Source organism: Chlorocebus sabaeus, chromosome 22 (genome assembly GCF_047675955.1).
Source record: "Chlorocebus sabaeus isolate Y175 chromosome 22, mChlSab1.0.hap1, whole genome shotgun sequence".
In the NCBI taxonomy this organism is placed as follows: Eukaryota; Metazoa; Chordata; class Mammalia; order Primates; family Cercopithecidae; genus Chlorocebus; species Chlorocebus sabaeus.
The window spans coordinates 92638972-92654294 of record NC_132925.1 but is presented as its reverse complement, the minus strand read 5'-3'; the positions used below and the strand labels follow the sequence as shown (position 1 = coordinate 92654294).

At 44.0% G+C, this 15323-nt stretch overlaps 1 protein-coding gene across 9 annotated transcripts in view; it reads right to left on the bottom strand.

Annotated features, from left to right (window-relative positions):
* Positions 1–8196: 8196 nt before the first annotated feature.
* Positions 8197–15323, bottom strand: part of KIF9 (kinesin family member 9) — a 59905-nt gene continuing 52778 nt past the window's right edge. For all 9 annotated transcript variants that reach the window (XM_038004023.2, XM_007984031.3, XM_007984037.3 and 6 more), the window contains one exon: positions 8197–14754. In XM_038004023.2, the coding sequence (XP_037859951.2) occupies positions 14704–14754 (51 nt within the window). In that variant the 3' untranslated portion in view covers positions 8197–14703. The remainder of the gene's footprint in view (positions 14755–15323) is intronic.

Sequence of the window (15323 nt, the reverse complement as noted above, 5' to 3'; positions counted from 1 at the left end):
TAATTTCTTATTTTTAAAATTTCTGGAGAGACAAGGTCTGGCTATGTTTCAGGCTAGTCTTGAACTCCTGACCTCAAACAATCCTTCTGCCTCTGCCTCCCAAAGTGCTAGGTTCTCTTTTTTTTTTTTTTTTTTTTTTTGGTAGATGGAATCTCCCTCTGTCACATAGGCTGGAGTGCAGTGGCATAATCTTGGCTCACTGCAACATCTGCCTCTGGGGTTCAAGCGATTCTCCTGCCTCAGCCTTCCAAGTAACTGGGATTACAGGCACATGCCACCACACCTGGCTAATTTTTTATATTTTTGGTAGAGACAGAGTTTCACCATGTTGGCCAGGCTGGCCTTGACCTCCTGACCTCAAGTGATCTGCCCACCTTGGCCTCCCAAAGCGTTGGGATTACAAGTGTGAGCCACTGCACCCGGCCTGGCTTCTAAACAATATAAAACTATTAAAAATTTACATTTGAACAAAATGTGTTTATGAAACACCACTAGTATAGACAATTAAAAATTTTAAAGGTGGCCAGGCGCGGTGGCTCAAGCCTGTAATCCCAGCACTTTGGGAGGCCGAGACGGGTGGATCACGAGATCAGGAGATCGAGACCATCCTGGCTAACCCGGTGAAACCCCGTCTCTACTAAAAAATACAAAAAACTAGCCGGGTGAGGTGGCGGGCACCTGTAGTCCCAGCTACTTGGGAGGCTGAGGCAGGAGAGTGGCGTAAACCCGGGAGGCAGAGCTTGCAGTGAGCTGAGATCCGGCCACTGCATTCCAGCCTGGGCGACAGAGCAAGACTCCGTCTCAAAAAAAAAAAACCTTTAAAGGTGTCGCCAAATTTTATCCAAAAACTGTGTACTAAAGTATGTACCAATATACACATTTTTTGGGGTTTTTTTTTTTGAGACAGAGTCTTGCTGTGTCACCCAGGCTGGAGTGCAGTGTCGCGATCTTGACTCACTGCAACCTCTGCCTCCAGGTTCAAGCAATTCTCCTGCCTCAGCCTCCTGAGTAGCTGGGACTATAGACGTATGCCACCACCCCTGGCTAATTTTTTGTATTTTTAGTAGAGATAGGGTTTCACTGTGTTAGCCAGGATGGTCTTGATCTCCTGACCTCGTGATCTGCCAGGCTCGGCCTCCCAAAGTGCTGGGATTACAGGCGTGAGCCACTGAGCCAGGCCCAATATATACGTTTTCAAGCCTCTGGTGATACACTACTTAATTGTTCTCCAGAAAACATGAACCAATTGATGCTGTCTCCGACAGTGAAAAAGAATGCCTGTGTATCTTTTATTAAAGGATAACTTGTTTCAAACAAGTTATCATCATGACTGACATACATATGTAAAGTGAATATGTAGCAAATATTTTATTTATTATGATTTATTTATTTATTTATTTTTGAGGCGGAGTCTTGCTCTGTTGCCCAGATTGGAGTGCAGTGGTGCAATCTCAGCTCACTGCAAGCTCCATCTCCTGGGTTCAAGTGATTCTCCTGCGTCAGCCTCCAGAGTAGCTGGGATTACAGGCAGCCGCCACCCCACCAGGCTAATTTTTGTATTTTTAGTAGAGCTGGAGTTTCACCATGTTGGCCAGACTGGTCTCGAACTCCTAACCTCAAGTAATCTTCCCACTTCGGCCTCCCAAAGCACTGGGATTACAGGCATGAGCCACCAGCACCCAGCCAATAATTTTATTTAATTCATTAATTAGTGAAGGAATCAGTAAGATTTTACAAATTCAAAGGAGAATTTAAAGTACCACACTTACATGATAGATGTTCGAGGTAATGAATATCCCAATTATCCTGATTGGATCATTATACATTGTACACATGTATCAAAATATCACATGTATCACACAATACATACAATTACTATATATCAATTTTAAAAATTAAAAAATAATAAAGTACCATACTTATATAGGTCGGGAATGCTGAAATGAATTTACAAATAGGTGTAAAACTGGCTTTTTTAAAAAGGGGTTGGGTGGGGAAAGAGAATTTGAAGTCTACGGGCAATTACATTTGCATTTCTATCCATTATCTACAATTTACTGGACTGAAAATAACTCGAAAGACAATGAAAGGTCAGAGCCCCCTTAGAATCCCATAATTGGGCCGGGCACGGTGGCTCACTCCTGTAATCACAGCACTTTGGGATCCCAGCTGAAGCAGGAGAATCTCTTGAACCTGGGAGGCGGAGGCTGCAGTGAGGAGCCTGGGGGACAGAGTGAGACTCTATCTCAAAAAAAAAAAAAAAAAAAAAAAAAAATTCCCATAATTGGGAAGGGGCTGCTAGACATCACCTTGTCGTCTATTGAAGACACCAGATTTCATCTTTCCATTTTAAAGTCTTTCACCATTTTTCCCTACACTCTGGGCAAACTTATCTTCTATAAATGTTTATATTTACAGAAACCTGTATTTTCATTAAAAAAGAAAGAAAAGAGGCCAGGCACAGTGGCTCATGCCTGTAATCCCAGCACTTTGAGAGGCCAAGACGGGCAGATCACCTGAGGTCGGGAGTTCGAGACCAGCCTGATGAACATGGAGAAACCCCGTCTCTACTAAAAATACAAAAAAAGTAGCCGGGTGTGGCAGCACGTGCCTGTAATCCCAGCTACTCGGAAGGCTGAGGCAGGAGAATCACTTGAACCCAGGAGGTAGAGGTTGCAGTAAGTCAAGATCACGCCATTGCACTCCCCTCTGGGCAACAAGAGCAAAACCTCCGTCTCAAAAAAAACAAACAAACAAAAAAAACCCAAGCAACCGGAAAAACAATGACCTGCAAAAAAGTTGGGGAGCTGTTTCTGAACATCAGGCCCAATGGCTAGACAATAGCTGGATTTTACCCAGATAAACTTTTTTTTTCTTACCTAGATAAACTTCTGATCTCATTATTATTATTATTTTACCAGCCAGATGTTTTGACTCTGTTTGGAAATACACATACTTTAATCAGGATCATATCAACAATGATAAATTTGGGAAAATATTTCTTGAGAAGGCTCCACTAAGTCTGTTTAATCCCTTCATACATTTTCTACACATTACTGCTAAAGTGATTTTTTTCAATACAAAAAACTAGCCGGGCAAGGTGGCGGGTGCCTGTAGTCCCAGCTACTCGGGAGGCTGAGGCAGGAGAATGGCGTAAATCCAGGAGGTGGAACTTGCAGTGAGCTGAGATGCGGCCACTGCACCCCAGCCTGGGCGACAGAGCAAAACTCTGTCTCAAAAAAAATAATAAATAAATAAATAAAAAAATAAAGTGATTTTTTTCATTTAAAATTTATTTTCAAAAATAATTTGAAAAAACCCAAATACTTAAAAATTATTTTATTGAGGTTATTATTGTACATTTTACTTTAAAATATTTAAACCTTTGACCATTTTTATACTAAATCTAGCTTTTGTCAATGTGAATATTATTTTGTGGCATTTATTGCTATCAAATCTAGTTTTCTTGGGTCAAATTTTTATATTTTGATGTTGTGATGAAAATTTTATTTTTTTGTCAATTTTCAGTTAGTAACAACTTACTATGGTCAGTTTTAGCCATAATTGGTTTTATTTTATCTCAGTTAGGTTTACCAAGTCTGCTTTTTCCTGGGTCAGATTTGACCAAAGGTGACGTCATAGCATGATGTCAAGGTCTGAAATTTTAAATTCAGCCTTCTTCTACCCTTCCAATTATTTTGTACGCCAGACATTTACTCTCCATGCTATGCTATGTTATGGACAAAGAGCAAAGAATGTCCTCAAAGCCAAAACTTTAGGATCAAAGACATTCAATTAGGTTTATGAGGCCTGATCTTTCTTTTTTTCTTTTTCTTTCTTTCTTTTTTTTTTTTTTTTGAGACGGAATCTTGCTCTGTCACCCAGGCTGGAGTATAATGGTTCTATCTCAGCTCACAGCAACCTCCACCCCCTGGGTTTAAGTGATTCTCCTGATTTAGCCTCCCAAGTAGCTGGGACTACAGGCGCATGCCACCATGACTGGCTAATTTTTGTATTTTTAGTAGAGACAGGGTTTCACCATACTGGCCAGGCTGGTCACGAACTCCTGACCTCAAATGATCTACCCACCTCGGCTTCCCGAAGTGCTGGGATTACAGGAATGAGCCACCCTGCCTGGCTGAGGCCTGATCTTTCATCCATTCACCCTTCCACTCACTCTTCCACTTGCCCACTCGCTCATCCACGTAGCCATTCATCTATTTTTTCACCTACTCATTCATCAACTCAACACTAATCTACCCCATCCAACCACCATTCATCAACCCATCCACCCATATAATCCATCAACTCAGCCATCCATCCATCCATCCTTCTATCCAACCACCTGTCCATCCATTCATCCATTGATCTGTTTACCTATTCATTAATCTACCCAAGTGGTTCTCAATCAGGCAATTTTGCTCCCTGGGGATATCTGGAAATGTGTAGAGATATTTTTGACTGTCATAATGGAGAGTAAGGGGTTTAGGGGATGTTACTGGCATCTAGTGGGTAAAGGCCAGAGATGCTGCTGAACTTCCCATTTAACACATAGAACAGCACCCCTCCCCCAACAACAAATAATTATTTGGCCTAAAATGTCCATAGTACCACGGTTGAGAACCCCTGCTCTACCTTGTACAATGATCCACCCATCTATTCATCCACAGTCATCCAACTAAATGTTTATTGAGCACCTATCGCAATGTCTCTCAATGTATACATTTAAGAGACGGGGGTCTCACTAGGTTGACCAGGCTGGTCTTGAACTTCTGGCCTCAAGTGATCCTCCTGCCTCAGCCTCTCAAAGTGTTGGGATGATAGGCACGAGCTACTGCGCCTAGCCTGTCTCTCAATATTGATTGCAAATCAGAATCGCCTGTGGAGCATGTATAACATAGCTACCACCCAGATATCATCTTTGACTATTCAGAGCTTTATAATCAGAAACTATGGAAGTTTGTCAATTGAAAGTTTATAAGTAGAGAAGTTTCTGTGCTTGTTTCTAAGAGAGTACGTGTTATGAAATAGTTGCTGGGTGCAACTATAGCCAAATAATTGGCTGGGTGCGGTGTCTCACGCCTATAATCCCAGCACTTTGAGAGGCCAAGGCAGGTGGATCACCTAAGGTCGGGAGTTTGAGACCAGCCTGACCAACATGGAGAAACCCTGTCTCTACTGCAAACACAAAATTAGCCAGGCGTGGTGGCTCATGCCTGTAATCCCAGCTACTCAGGAGGCTGAGGCAGGAGAATCACTTGAACCGGGAGGCAGAGGTTGCCGTGAGTCGAGATCATGCCATTGTACTCTAGCCTGGGCAACAAAAGAGAAACTCCATCTCAAAAAAAAAAAAAAAAAAGAAAGAAAGAAAGAAAGGGAAAGAAAAAAAGAAAGAAAGAAAAAGAAAGGAATAGTTGCTAATTAAGGTTAACAGCTTATCAACATATTAATCAGGTAAACAGTGCATGCCAAAGGTGAAGAACAAATATATATACAAGTTTCCTTCTATGGAGCAGGGGGCCAAGGGTGTCTCAACTCAGTTTGCACATTAGAATCACTTGGGGAGCTTTTAAAACATACCAAGGCTCAGGTCCCAGAGGCTCTGATTTAATTTATCTAATATGTGGCCCAGGCATCAGTATTTTATAAAAATACTCCAGTTGATCATAATATGCAGCCAGGGTTAAGAACAGCTGTCTCAGAGCTCAAAAATGCACCTCCCTTTTTCTTTGTTGTGTGTGTGTACATAACACATTTTCTTTTTCACTTTATTCAGAGTCCAGTCTTTTTTTTTTTTTTGAGACAGAGTCTTGCTCTGTTGCCCAGGCTGGAGTGCAGTGGTGCGATCTTGGCTCATTGCAACCTCCGCCTCCCAGGTTCCAGGGATTCTCCTGCCTCAGCCTCTGGAGTAGCTGAGACTACAGGCATGAACCACCATGCCTGGCTGGTATCGAACTCCTTACCTCAAGTGATCTGCCCACTTTGACCTCACAAAGTCCTGGGATTACAGGCATGAGCCACCGTGCCCGATCCAGACTCCAATCTTAAAATAAGGTTTGGCATAAGAATTTGCCCTTAGATTATTGGTTTGCCTTTTTTTTTTTTTTTTTTTTTTTTTAATTTTTTTGAGACAGGGTCTCACTGTTTCACCCAGGCTGGAATGCAGTGGTGCAATCACAGCTCACTACTGCCTGGAGCTCCCGGGTTCAGGTGATCCTCCTACCTCTGCCTCCAGAGTAGCTGGGACCACAGGTGAGTACCACCACACCCAGCTAATTTTTTGTGAAGACGGGGTTTTGCTATGTTGCTATGTTGCCCAGACTGGTCTTGAACTCCTGGACTCAAGCAGTCCTCCCATCTCAGTCTCCCAAAGTGCTGAGATTACAGGTATGAGCCACTGTGCCCAGCCTGCCTTTTTTGTTGCTCTTAAAAAATATAGATATATAGATATAAATATAGATATTTATCGGCAGCTTCAGACATTGCAAGGTCTCATAGGCCATATATTTAACACCCCTGTAGTGGGAAGGGCAAGAAAAGCTGCTGCCTCTGTTTTACATATGTAGAGATTGGGACTCGGAGAAGTAAGGCCACCCAAGGTCATGGACTCTGAGGGATGGTATCTGGATTTGCATGGTGTTCCCAGATCTTATGTTTCTTCTTTATGTACTTTAGGTTCATTTGTGGCCTCTTTCTCCATGCTCTCAGCATCTCTGGGAGCCTTTGCGACCCTCCTTCTGCAGGAGAAGGCGAGAGAATGGTCCTGTGGCAAAGAAGTTTCCTTTCACCTCTAACAATCTCTGCCCTTGATGCAGTTTCTAAATCTAAGAGTGATGTTTTTCCATGTGGATGATAGTTGTTAAAAAAAAAAAAAAAAAAAAAAAAAAAAAAAAAAAAAAAAAAGATGTTTGTCTACTCCACATACACTCAATTCCACCCTCCTAATGCTTTTTACAGCTTTTCTGGAAAGAACAGATTCTCCTTCAAGAGACTTATAACAGGAAATTCCCACCTGGGTTCAGAAATCCGTTTCTTACAAGCCATTTAGTCATTGAATCATGCAATCACGGCTGGTCCTTGTGGTGTGCCTCTTCCCCACATGCAGGATTCCTCCTTTTTCCTTCCGGTCTTTGCTAATACATTTCCACAAATTGGATGCCTCTCCCTTTATTGTTGGAAAATCGAACTGATAAAAATGTCTTTCATCTGCTCATAGATTGATTTTCTTAACAAAAAAGGTCTTCCCAAATTTTTTTGTTAATAAAAGTAATTTATATTTAATAGAGAAAAAAGAAAAAAAACTTAAAAGAAGGAAAAAAAACACCTCCGGTTTTACCCAGAAGCAACCGCTTTTGACATTTTGGTCTGTTTAATTCATACATATGTGTGTAAATACATATGTATAGAATATAACTTTCAACTATGTTAAATAATGTTTCCACAACTGCTTTTTTTTGAGATGGACTTTCACTCATGTTGCCCAGGCTGAAGTGCAATGGCATGATCTCGGCTCACTGCAACCTCTGCCTCCCAGGTTCAAGCGATTCTCCTGCCTCAGCCTCCTGAGTAGCAGGGATTACAGGCTAATTTTTTGTATTTTTAGTAGAGACAGGCTTTCTCCATGCTGGTCAGGCTGATCTTGAACTCCCGACCTCAGGTGATCTACCCGCCTCGGCCTCCCAAAGTGCTGGGATTACAGGCATGAGCCACTGTGCCCAGCTGCACAATTGCTTCAATAGAATCACAGAATTTGGATTCAGAAGGAACCCAGAGGCATCCAAATCCTTTCTTTCTGGTTTGAGGATTTCTCTCACACGTATCTTGATAGGGGCTGCCCAGACACTGCTTGCATCTTCCAGGGACTGGGAGCCCAGTTGGCACCAAGCTCTCATCCTGTTTTTCCTCCTGAAATTACAGAACAATCTGCCCTGTTTGGACTTCTCAGATTGAATGTCCATAGTTGCTGTGATTATTCCTTGCTTGACAGAGTTTTCAGAGCCTCTCATGATGCTGGTCACCTTCCTCTGGGGTTTGTTAACTTAAACACTACCTTCAGACCCTGATATGAAGTTATAAGTGTGGGCAGGCAGATGTGGGAATATTACTTCCCTTACCAGGACCCCTGCCTTCCATTAACACTGCCCATGATGGCACTGGGTATATTTTTAGTGGCTACTTCTCCTCTGTTAAGTCAACTTTCCTTTTTTTTTTTTTTTTTTTTGAGATGGAGTCTCACTCTGTCACCCAGGCTAGAGTGCAGTGGCACAATTTCGGTTTATTGCAACCTCCACCTCCCAGGTTCAAGCAGTTCTCCTGCCTCAGCCTCCCGAGTAGCTGGGACTACAGGCGTGTGCCATCAGGCCTGGCTAATTTTTTGTAGTTTTGATTAGCCAGGCAGGGTGGCATGCACCTATAACACCCAGCTAATTTTTTTTTTTTTAAATTTTTAGTAGAGATGGGGTTTTACCATGTTGGCCAGCCTGGTCTCGAACTCCTGGCATCAAGTGATCCGCCTGCCTCGGCCTCCCAAAGTGCTGGGATTACAGGTGTGAGCCACTGTGCCCGGCCAGAGATTGGTCTTAAAATGCCATGACAGACAGCATTAATTGGAGAGAGATAATATTGGCCCAAATGCTGCCTCTTCAAATCCAAAATCCATTTTAGGGAGTGGAGAGGGAGCCTAACATTGGGTTGTATGTGTGCATGCATGTATATGTATGTGCGTGTGTGTGTGTGTGTACAAGCTAATCACCTATCAAACATAATGCTGGGTACATTTGCATCTTTATTATTACAGTTATTGTTACTGTCATGGCTGTTTCAATTGGTTGAGGACCTGCTGTGCACTTCACATACATTAATTCCTTCATTCCACAAAGCCCTATGGTGATCATGGTTCTATACACAAGGAAAGAAAGGCAGAGAAATTAGACAACTTACTCAACGTCAAATGTCAGTAAGATACAGAATCCCAATCTAAACTCAGGTGTCTCTGGGCCCAACGCCTGTGATCTGTCCCTATTTTGTATTGCTTCATAAAAGTGCAATCCACTGACCAACAATCAAGCCCAGACTCCCTGGGCCCAGCTAGTGTGGACCAGGTGGATTGGAACTTCCTCACAGTGCCAGAGGAAATAGCAGTAGAGGTATCTGAGCCCTTTGGATTAAAGATAATGGAACATAGGGGGCACTCTCCAGAGCTTTTTGTCCTACCTTGAATCTCAGACCTTTAGAAAGAAACTTTGGGTGCTATCCTGATTCAACCGTATCCTTTTCATTATACTTTTGTAATATATATTATTAAAAATATAGGCCAGGTGCAGTAGCTCATGCCTATAATCCCAGCACTTTGGGAGGCCAAGGTGGGAGTATCACTTGAGCCCAGGAGTTCAAGACCAGCCTGGGCAATATAGTGAGAACCTGTTTCTATAGAAAGTTAAAAAAAAAAAAAATTAGCCAGGATTTTTAGTGGGATGATCACTTGAGCCCAGGGAGGTCAAGGCTGCAGTGAGCTGGGATCATGCCACTGCACTCCAGCCTGGGTGAGCGTGAGAGCCTGTCTCAAAAAGTAAATAAATAAATAAAAATTAAAGCTGTTAAAGTAATGTTATATATATCATATATATTCTTTTTTATGCTTTTTTGTTTTCTTACTTTTCTCCTCAAATTCCTCTTACATACACACACACACACACACACACACACACACACACACACACAGGGTCTCACTCTGTTGTCAGGTTGGAGTGCAACTATGCCCAGCTAATTTTTTATTTTATTTTTATAGACATGGGATTTTGCCGTGTTGCCCAGGCTGGTCTCGAACTTCTGAGCTCAAGCAATCCTCCTACCTCAGCCACTCAAAGTGCCAGGATTACAGTCATGAGTCACTGCGCCCAGCCTAAATATTTTAAGATGTTATCACTTCATTGACAAGCCCACAAACAATATATCAACATTTTTTTCTTTGGTTCCATTCGTGTATGTGTGGATTTGAGTGTTTATGCCGGGAAGTCCTGGGAAAGTTCCATTTAGTGGAAAACATGCCCCAGAGGAGTTGTTCTACCCAAAGGGGAGAAAGGTGAGATACTAATCCACTCATTTATTGGTTGAGGGTTGCTCCTAAAGGTGTCCTTAACTCCCTGGCATTTGGAACTACCCTGAAGCAGATGAACACCTATGTAGACAAAGCCTTTATATGGAAAGTTGCAGATGCTTTCACTAGGAAACCATTAGCGGGAATGGCAAGTGCAAGGGACTGTGTCAAGGCATGACAGCATCTGCTACAGAATGTGACATTTAAAGCCAGGCGTGGTGGCTCATGCCTATAATCCCAGCACTTTGGGAGGCTGAGGCGGGCAGACCACTTGAGGTCAGGAGTTTGAGACCAGCCTGGCCAACGTGGTGAAAAACCCAGCCTCTACTAAAAAAAAAAAAAAAAAAAAAAAAAATTAGCTGGGTGTGGTGGTGCGCGCCTGTAATCCCAGCTACTCGGAAGCTGATGTGTGAGAATCGCTTGAACCCGGGAGGCAGAGGTTGTAGTGAACCGAGATTGCACCACTGCACTCCAGCCTGGCAAGAGAGTGAAACTCTGTCTCAAAACAGGGCTGGGTGCGGTGACTCACGCCTGTAATCCCAGCACTTTGGGAGGCTGAGGCACGCGGATCACCAGGTCAGGCGTTTGAGACCAGCCTGGCCAAGAGACCAGCCTGGCCAATATGGTGAAACCTCATCTCTACTAAAAATACAAAAATTTGCTGGGTGTGGTGGCAATGTGCCTGTAATTCCAGCTACTCGGAAGGCTGAGGCAGGAGAATTGCTTGAACCGGGGAGACAGAGGTTGCAATGAGCCAAGATTGTGCCATTGCACTGCAGCCTGGGAGACAGAGCAAGATTCAGACTCAAAAAAAAAAAAAAAAAGAATGTGACATTTAAGCAAGGACTTAGGAAAGTGAATCATGTGGACATGTAGGGAAAGAATGTTTTAGGCAGAGGAAACAGCCATTGCAAAGGCCCCGAAGCAGGAGCTGTCTGTCTAGCATGTTGGGAGGAAAAGCAAGGAAGCCCATGTGGCTGGAGTAGAGTGAGCAAGGGGAGAGTAGATGAGACAAGAGTAGAGAAATCATAGAAGTCACAATTATATAGGATCTTGTGGGATGTTTTAAGGAATTGGGTTTCACTCTGAGCAAAATAGGAAACCATTAAAAACTTGAAAAGAAGTGTAATGTGATCTAACATATTTCAGAAGGTCAACCAGAGCTAGACATGGTGGCTCACACTTGTAATCCTACCTACTCTAGAGGCTGACATGGGAGGATTGCTTGAACCCAGGAGTTTAAGGATACAGTGAGCTAGGATCATGCCACTGCTCTCCAGCCTGAGCAAAGAGTAACACCTTGCCTCTGGAAAAAAAAAAAAAAATGGTTCAGCCAGGCTGCTGTTCTGGAAATAGCAAAAGGGGAAGTCAGGAGACAGGAAGCTGTTGTCTTCCTGTCTTCTTCCAGGCAAGAAGTGGTAAGAAGTGGTCAGATTTTGAATATAGTAGGAAGGTAAAGCCTACTGAATTTCTGGACAGATTCAGTGTGAAGAGTGAGAGAAAAGAGGAATGAAGTACAAAACTAAGGATTTTAGCCTGAGCAATTAGGCTAAGGAAGGTTATGGGTAAAGTACGTTTAGGGAGACAATTAGACATTCGGCTTTCTAGCTCACCTCTTCACCAGTGATGAAGCCTTCAGGGTGCCATCTTTATTTAGGCAGTCCCATTTCCAACTTCCTATATGGCATGAACCAAAGTCTTAATTCTCATACTTATGTGGACATTTAACTCTCAAAAGTAACAATCCACTCACATACCTTCTCCTGGTCCCTAGAAGCCATAGCCAGTTCACATACTGACCACTCAGGTTTTCAGTTCCTCCTTTATCTCCGGCTCCTGACAGTTCTCTTTCTTTCTTGCAAATTTTACTTTGTACAGTCGTCCCTTGGTATACATGTGGGATTGGCTCCGGGGCCCCTTGCATATGCGAAAATCCACACATAAGTCCTGCACTCAGCCCTGCGGAACCTGCACGTACAAAAAGTTGACTCTCCACATATGCGGATTTTGCATCCCTTGAATACTGTATTTTCAATCCACCTTTGGTTGAAAAAAATCCCATGTATAAGTGGACTTGTGCATTTCAAACCCATGGTGTTCAAGGGTCAACTGTATTTCTTTTCTGTTTTTCTTTTTTTGAGACAAAATCTCACTCTGTTCCCCAGGATGGAGTGCAGCGGCGTGATCTCAGCTCATTGCAGCCTCCGCCTCCCAGGTTCAAGCAATTCTTGTGTCTCAGCCTCCCAAGTAGCTGGGATTACAGGCATGCACCACCACACCCGGCTAATTTTTGTATTTTTAGTAGAGACATGTTTTTGCCATATTTGTCAGGCTGGTCTCAAACTCCTGGCCTCAAGTGATCCACCTACCTCAGCCTTCCAAAGTGCTGGGATTACAGGTGTGGACCACTGCACACAGCCTCAAGGGTCAACTGTATTTAAAAGAATGTTATACTTTAGTCAGCACCTCTATTTGTAGCAGGAATGTTTTCAGGTTATCTCACCTGTCATGTTGTTGCAACTGGAAGTCCCTCCAGGGGTGACTTGGATGGTCAGATTAACTTGGCAGGAATTATTTTCTGGAACGACAGACCCATCTGAATGAACACAACACCCCCTACCTTCCTGCCATGTTGGAAGCATCGACTCCTGGAAGCATTAGTCAGGGGAAGAGAAAGGAGCTGGAGGGAGAGGGCAGAGCCCTCAAGGCAATCCTATCACTTTCTTCAACAAAATCCATGTCCATCTGCTGATGGGCTGAAGAGCAGAATCACAGGGTTTTTGATTGGATAGATGCTATCCAGTTCAACCTTCAACCGGGTGCGACCTCCTTGTCAGACAGCCTATTGCTGCAGGGCCCTCACTAATGACTTCATGCCAGGACTGTTCTCATTTTAAGCCTCTTCTTATTTTGAGATAACAATCTTGGCCAGGCGAGGTGGCTCACACCTGTAATCCCTCGGCACTTTGGGAGGCTGAGGTGGGAGGATCGCTTGAGCCCAGAAGTTTTGAGACCATTCTGGACAACATAGTGAGACTCCATCTCCACAAAAAATTTAAAAGCTAGCCAGGCATGGTGGTGCGCACCTGTAGTCCCAGCTACTTAGGAGGCTGGGGTGGGAGGATTGAGCCCAGGAGGTTCAGGCTGCAATGAGGTGTAATGGCACCACTGCACTCCAGCCTGGATGACAGAGTGACACCCTGTCTCAAAAACAACAACAACAACAACAAAACAAAGCTTTGGGAAAAATGTTTGCTACTCATTCAGCCCATATCCTCTTGCTTTCCCTTTTACCTGGCAGCCCCTCATGGCCTCTTTCACATTTCTCTTCCTCTTCAGGTAAGGAGACCTAGTTCCTTCCATCTTTCCTCATACAAAGTGGTCCCAGAGTTGGATATTACCCACCAGAAGTGATGTATTTTTCTCTCACAGCTTCCCATGACAGGGCTGCCAGGTGAGCAGAACCTCCTCTCCCACTGTTGGAAGAATAACAGCAACCTCAAGGGCCTGATGAGGGTGTCAGATGGGGGAGCACCCACAGAGTGCCAGGCCAAGGCCTTGACCCGCAAGAACAGAAGAGGGGGTGAGATAGAATTCCAAGGAAGTGCTGAAACTTTTCACTCAGTGGAGGCTCGGTTTACCAACCCAGGGGCGTATTAGTCAGCCTGGAAGGCCCCAGAGGGCCTGAGTTTGTTCTCTGAGCAAAGTAGTGAACTCTTTTCCTTTGGTGCCACCACCAAGGGCCCAAGCTGCAGCCTGATAACTTGACAGAGAGTGATATCTTCTCTCTTCCCTGCTCAGCTCTGACAGCGATCCCAGTTCCTATTCAGGGTAAATCATCCACTTTCACTTCTGCTCAGTGCAGCCTACACAGAGAGAGAATGAGGGGAGGGGAGGCACCTGGCCGTGCATGCTGTGTAGGGAAGGCTGTGGTGTTCTGGAAACACACAGAGGACATGTCTCCCAGAAGCTGCTCATTTATTCCCTGGTACATGGAGCCACCTCATCCCTTTCCGGGCTCTGTGGCTAGACCTTATCTTCCCCTGGTTGCCAAATGAAGGAGGGCCTCCTCCTGTCTTCTTCACTGGCTCAGAAACACAGAAAAGATGTGTTGAGAGAACTTAGGGTCTGAGGGAGCTGTGAGAAGCAGAGCTCCTCAGACTGAGCTTCCCACCCCCACCCTAGGATGTCTATCCAGGAAAGGGGCTGACCAGTGGGACAAAGCCCTGCCAGGAGGAGCCTGGCTGAGCTACTTTTCTGCTTTCCTACTTGAGACTCAGTTCTGACCTCACACATACATAGAGAAGATGTCCTTTCAGACAGGAAATAAGACAAAGTTCTCAGATGAGCACTAAAAGTCTAAACTAGAAAGTTATTTTATCCTGTCCCTGCATATAAGACAGTGAATTAAAACCCAAAGTGCTCTGTGAAGAGGAGCAAGGTTGTCCTTGAAGGATACTCCTCCCAGCATGCAGGCCATATGTGTTCTCTGTCTTGGGTCCCAGCCTTGGAGTAGAGGGGCTGCAGCTCTAGGCAGGTGGTTGAGCAGCTCCACTACAGTAGGTTAGAGTTGCTGGTCTTGTCCTTTAAGGTACGGTGATGAGGTTCTATTTTCTATGTGCCTGCTGGAGGCCCATCATGGTTTTCAAGTAATTATGCTGGACACAGAGGGAGGAGAAAACAGGAACTTATTATGAGGGATAGACTTAGCAGGGACTCAGACCAGGCCATTCACATTCACCCTATCATTCCTCCTGCAAACATCACAGGTTGTGGACAAGGATTCCTTCCAAGTAGCCCCAATTATGTGAGAAATAACATTCCATTCAAACTCTTTCATTCTTTTATCCTAAAGAAAGTGTGTAAAACTATTTTAAAACAGTCTGGCAGGCATATTTGAAAGGAGGCATGTAGGTTTCAAGGGCATACTTGAGAGTTTCTGACAGGGAACAGGTTCAGAAAGAAAAGAAGAGGGTTCTATCTCCAGAGGAGTTAGGGGCCAGGTATTCAGAAGGGCCCTCTCTTTGCCACTGCAATCAATCAGATGTTCACAAATTATACCTTTTTAATGCATTGCTAGGCTCTTAGAAAGCAGGTGAAAACTGTGGGCTGAAACAGAAACAGTGGGCTATAAGCCAGCAAATGCTAAAACTAGCTTGGAACATGGAATCTTAGGTTCCCCACAAAGTAGAAGTCTGAACTGAAGCTCCCGTATTAAACTGGAATT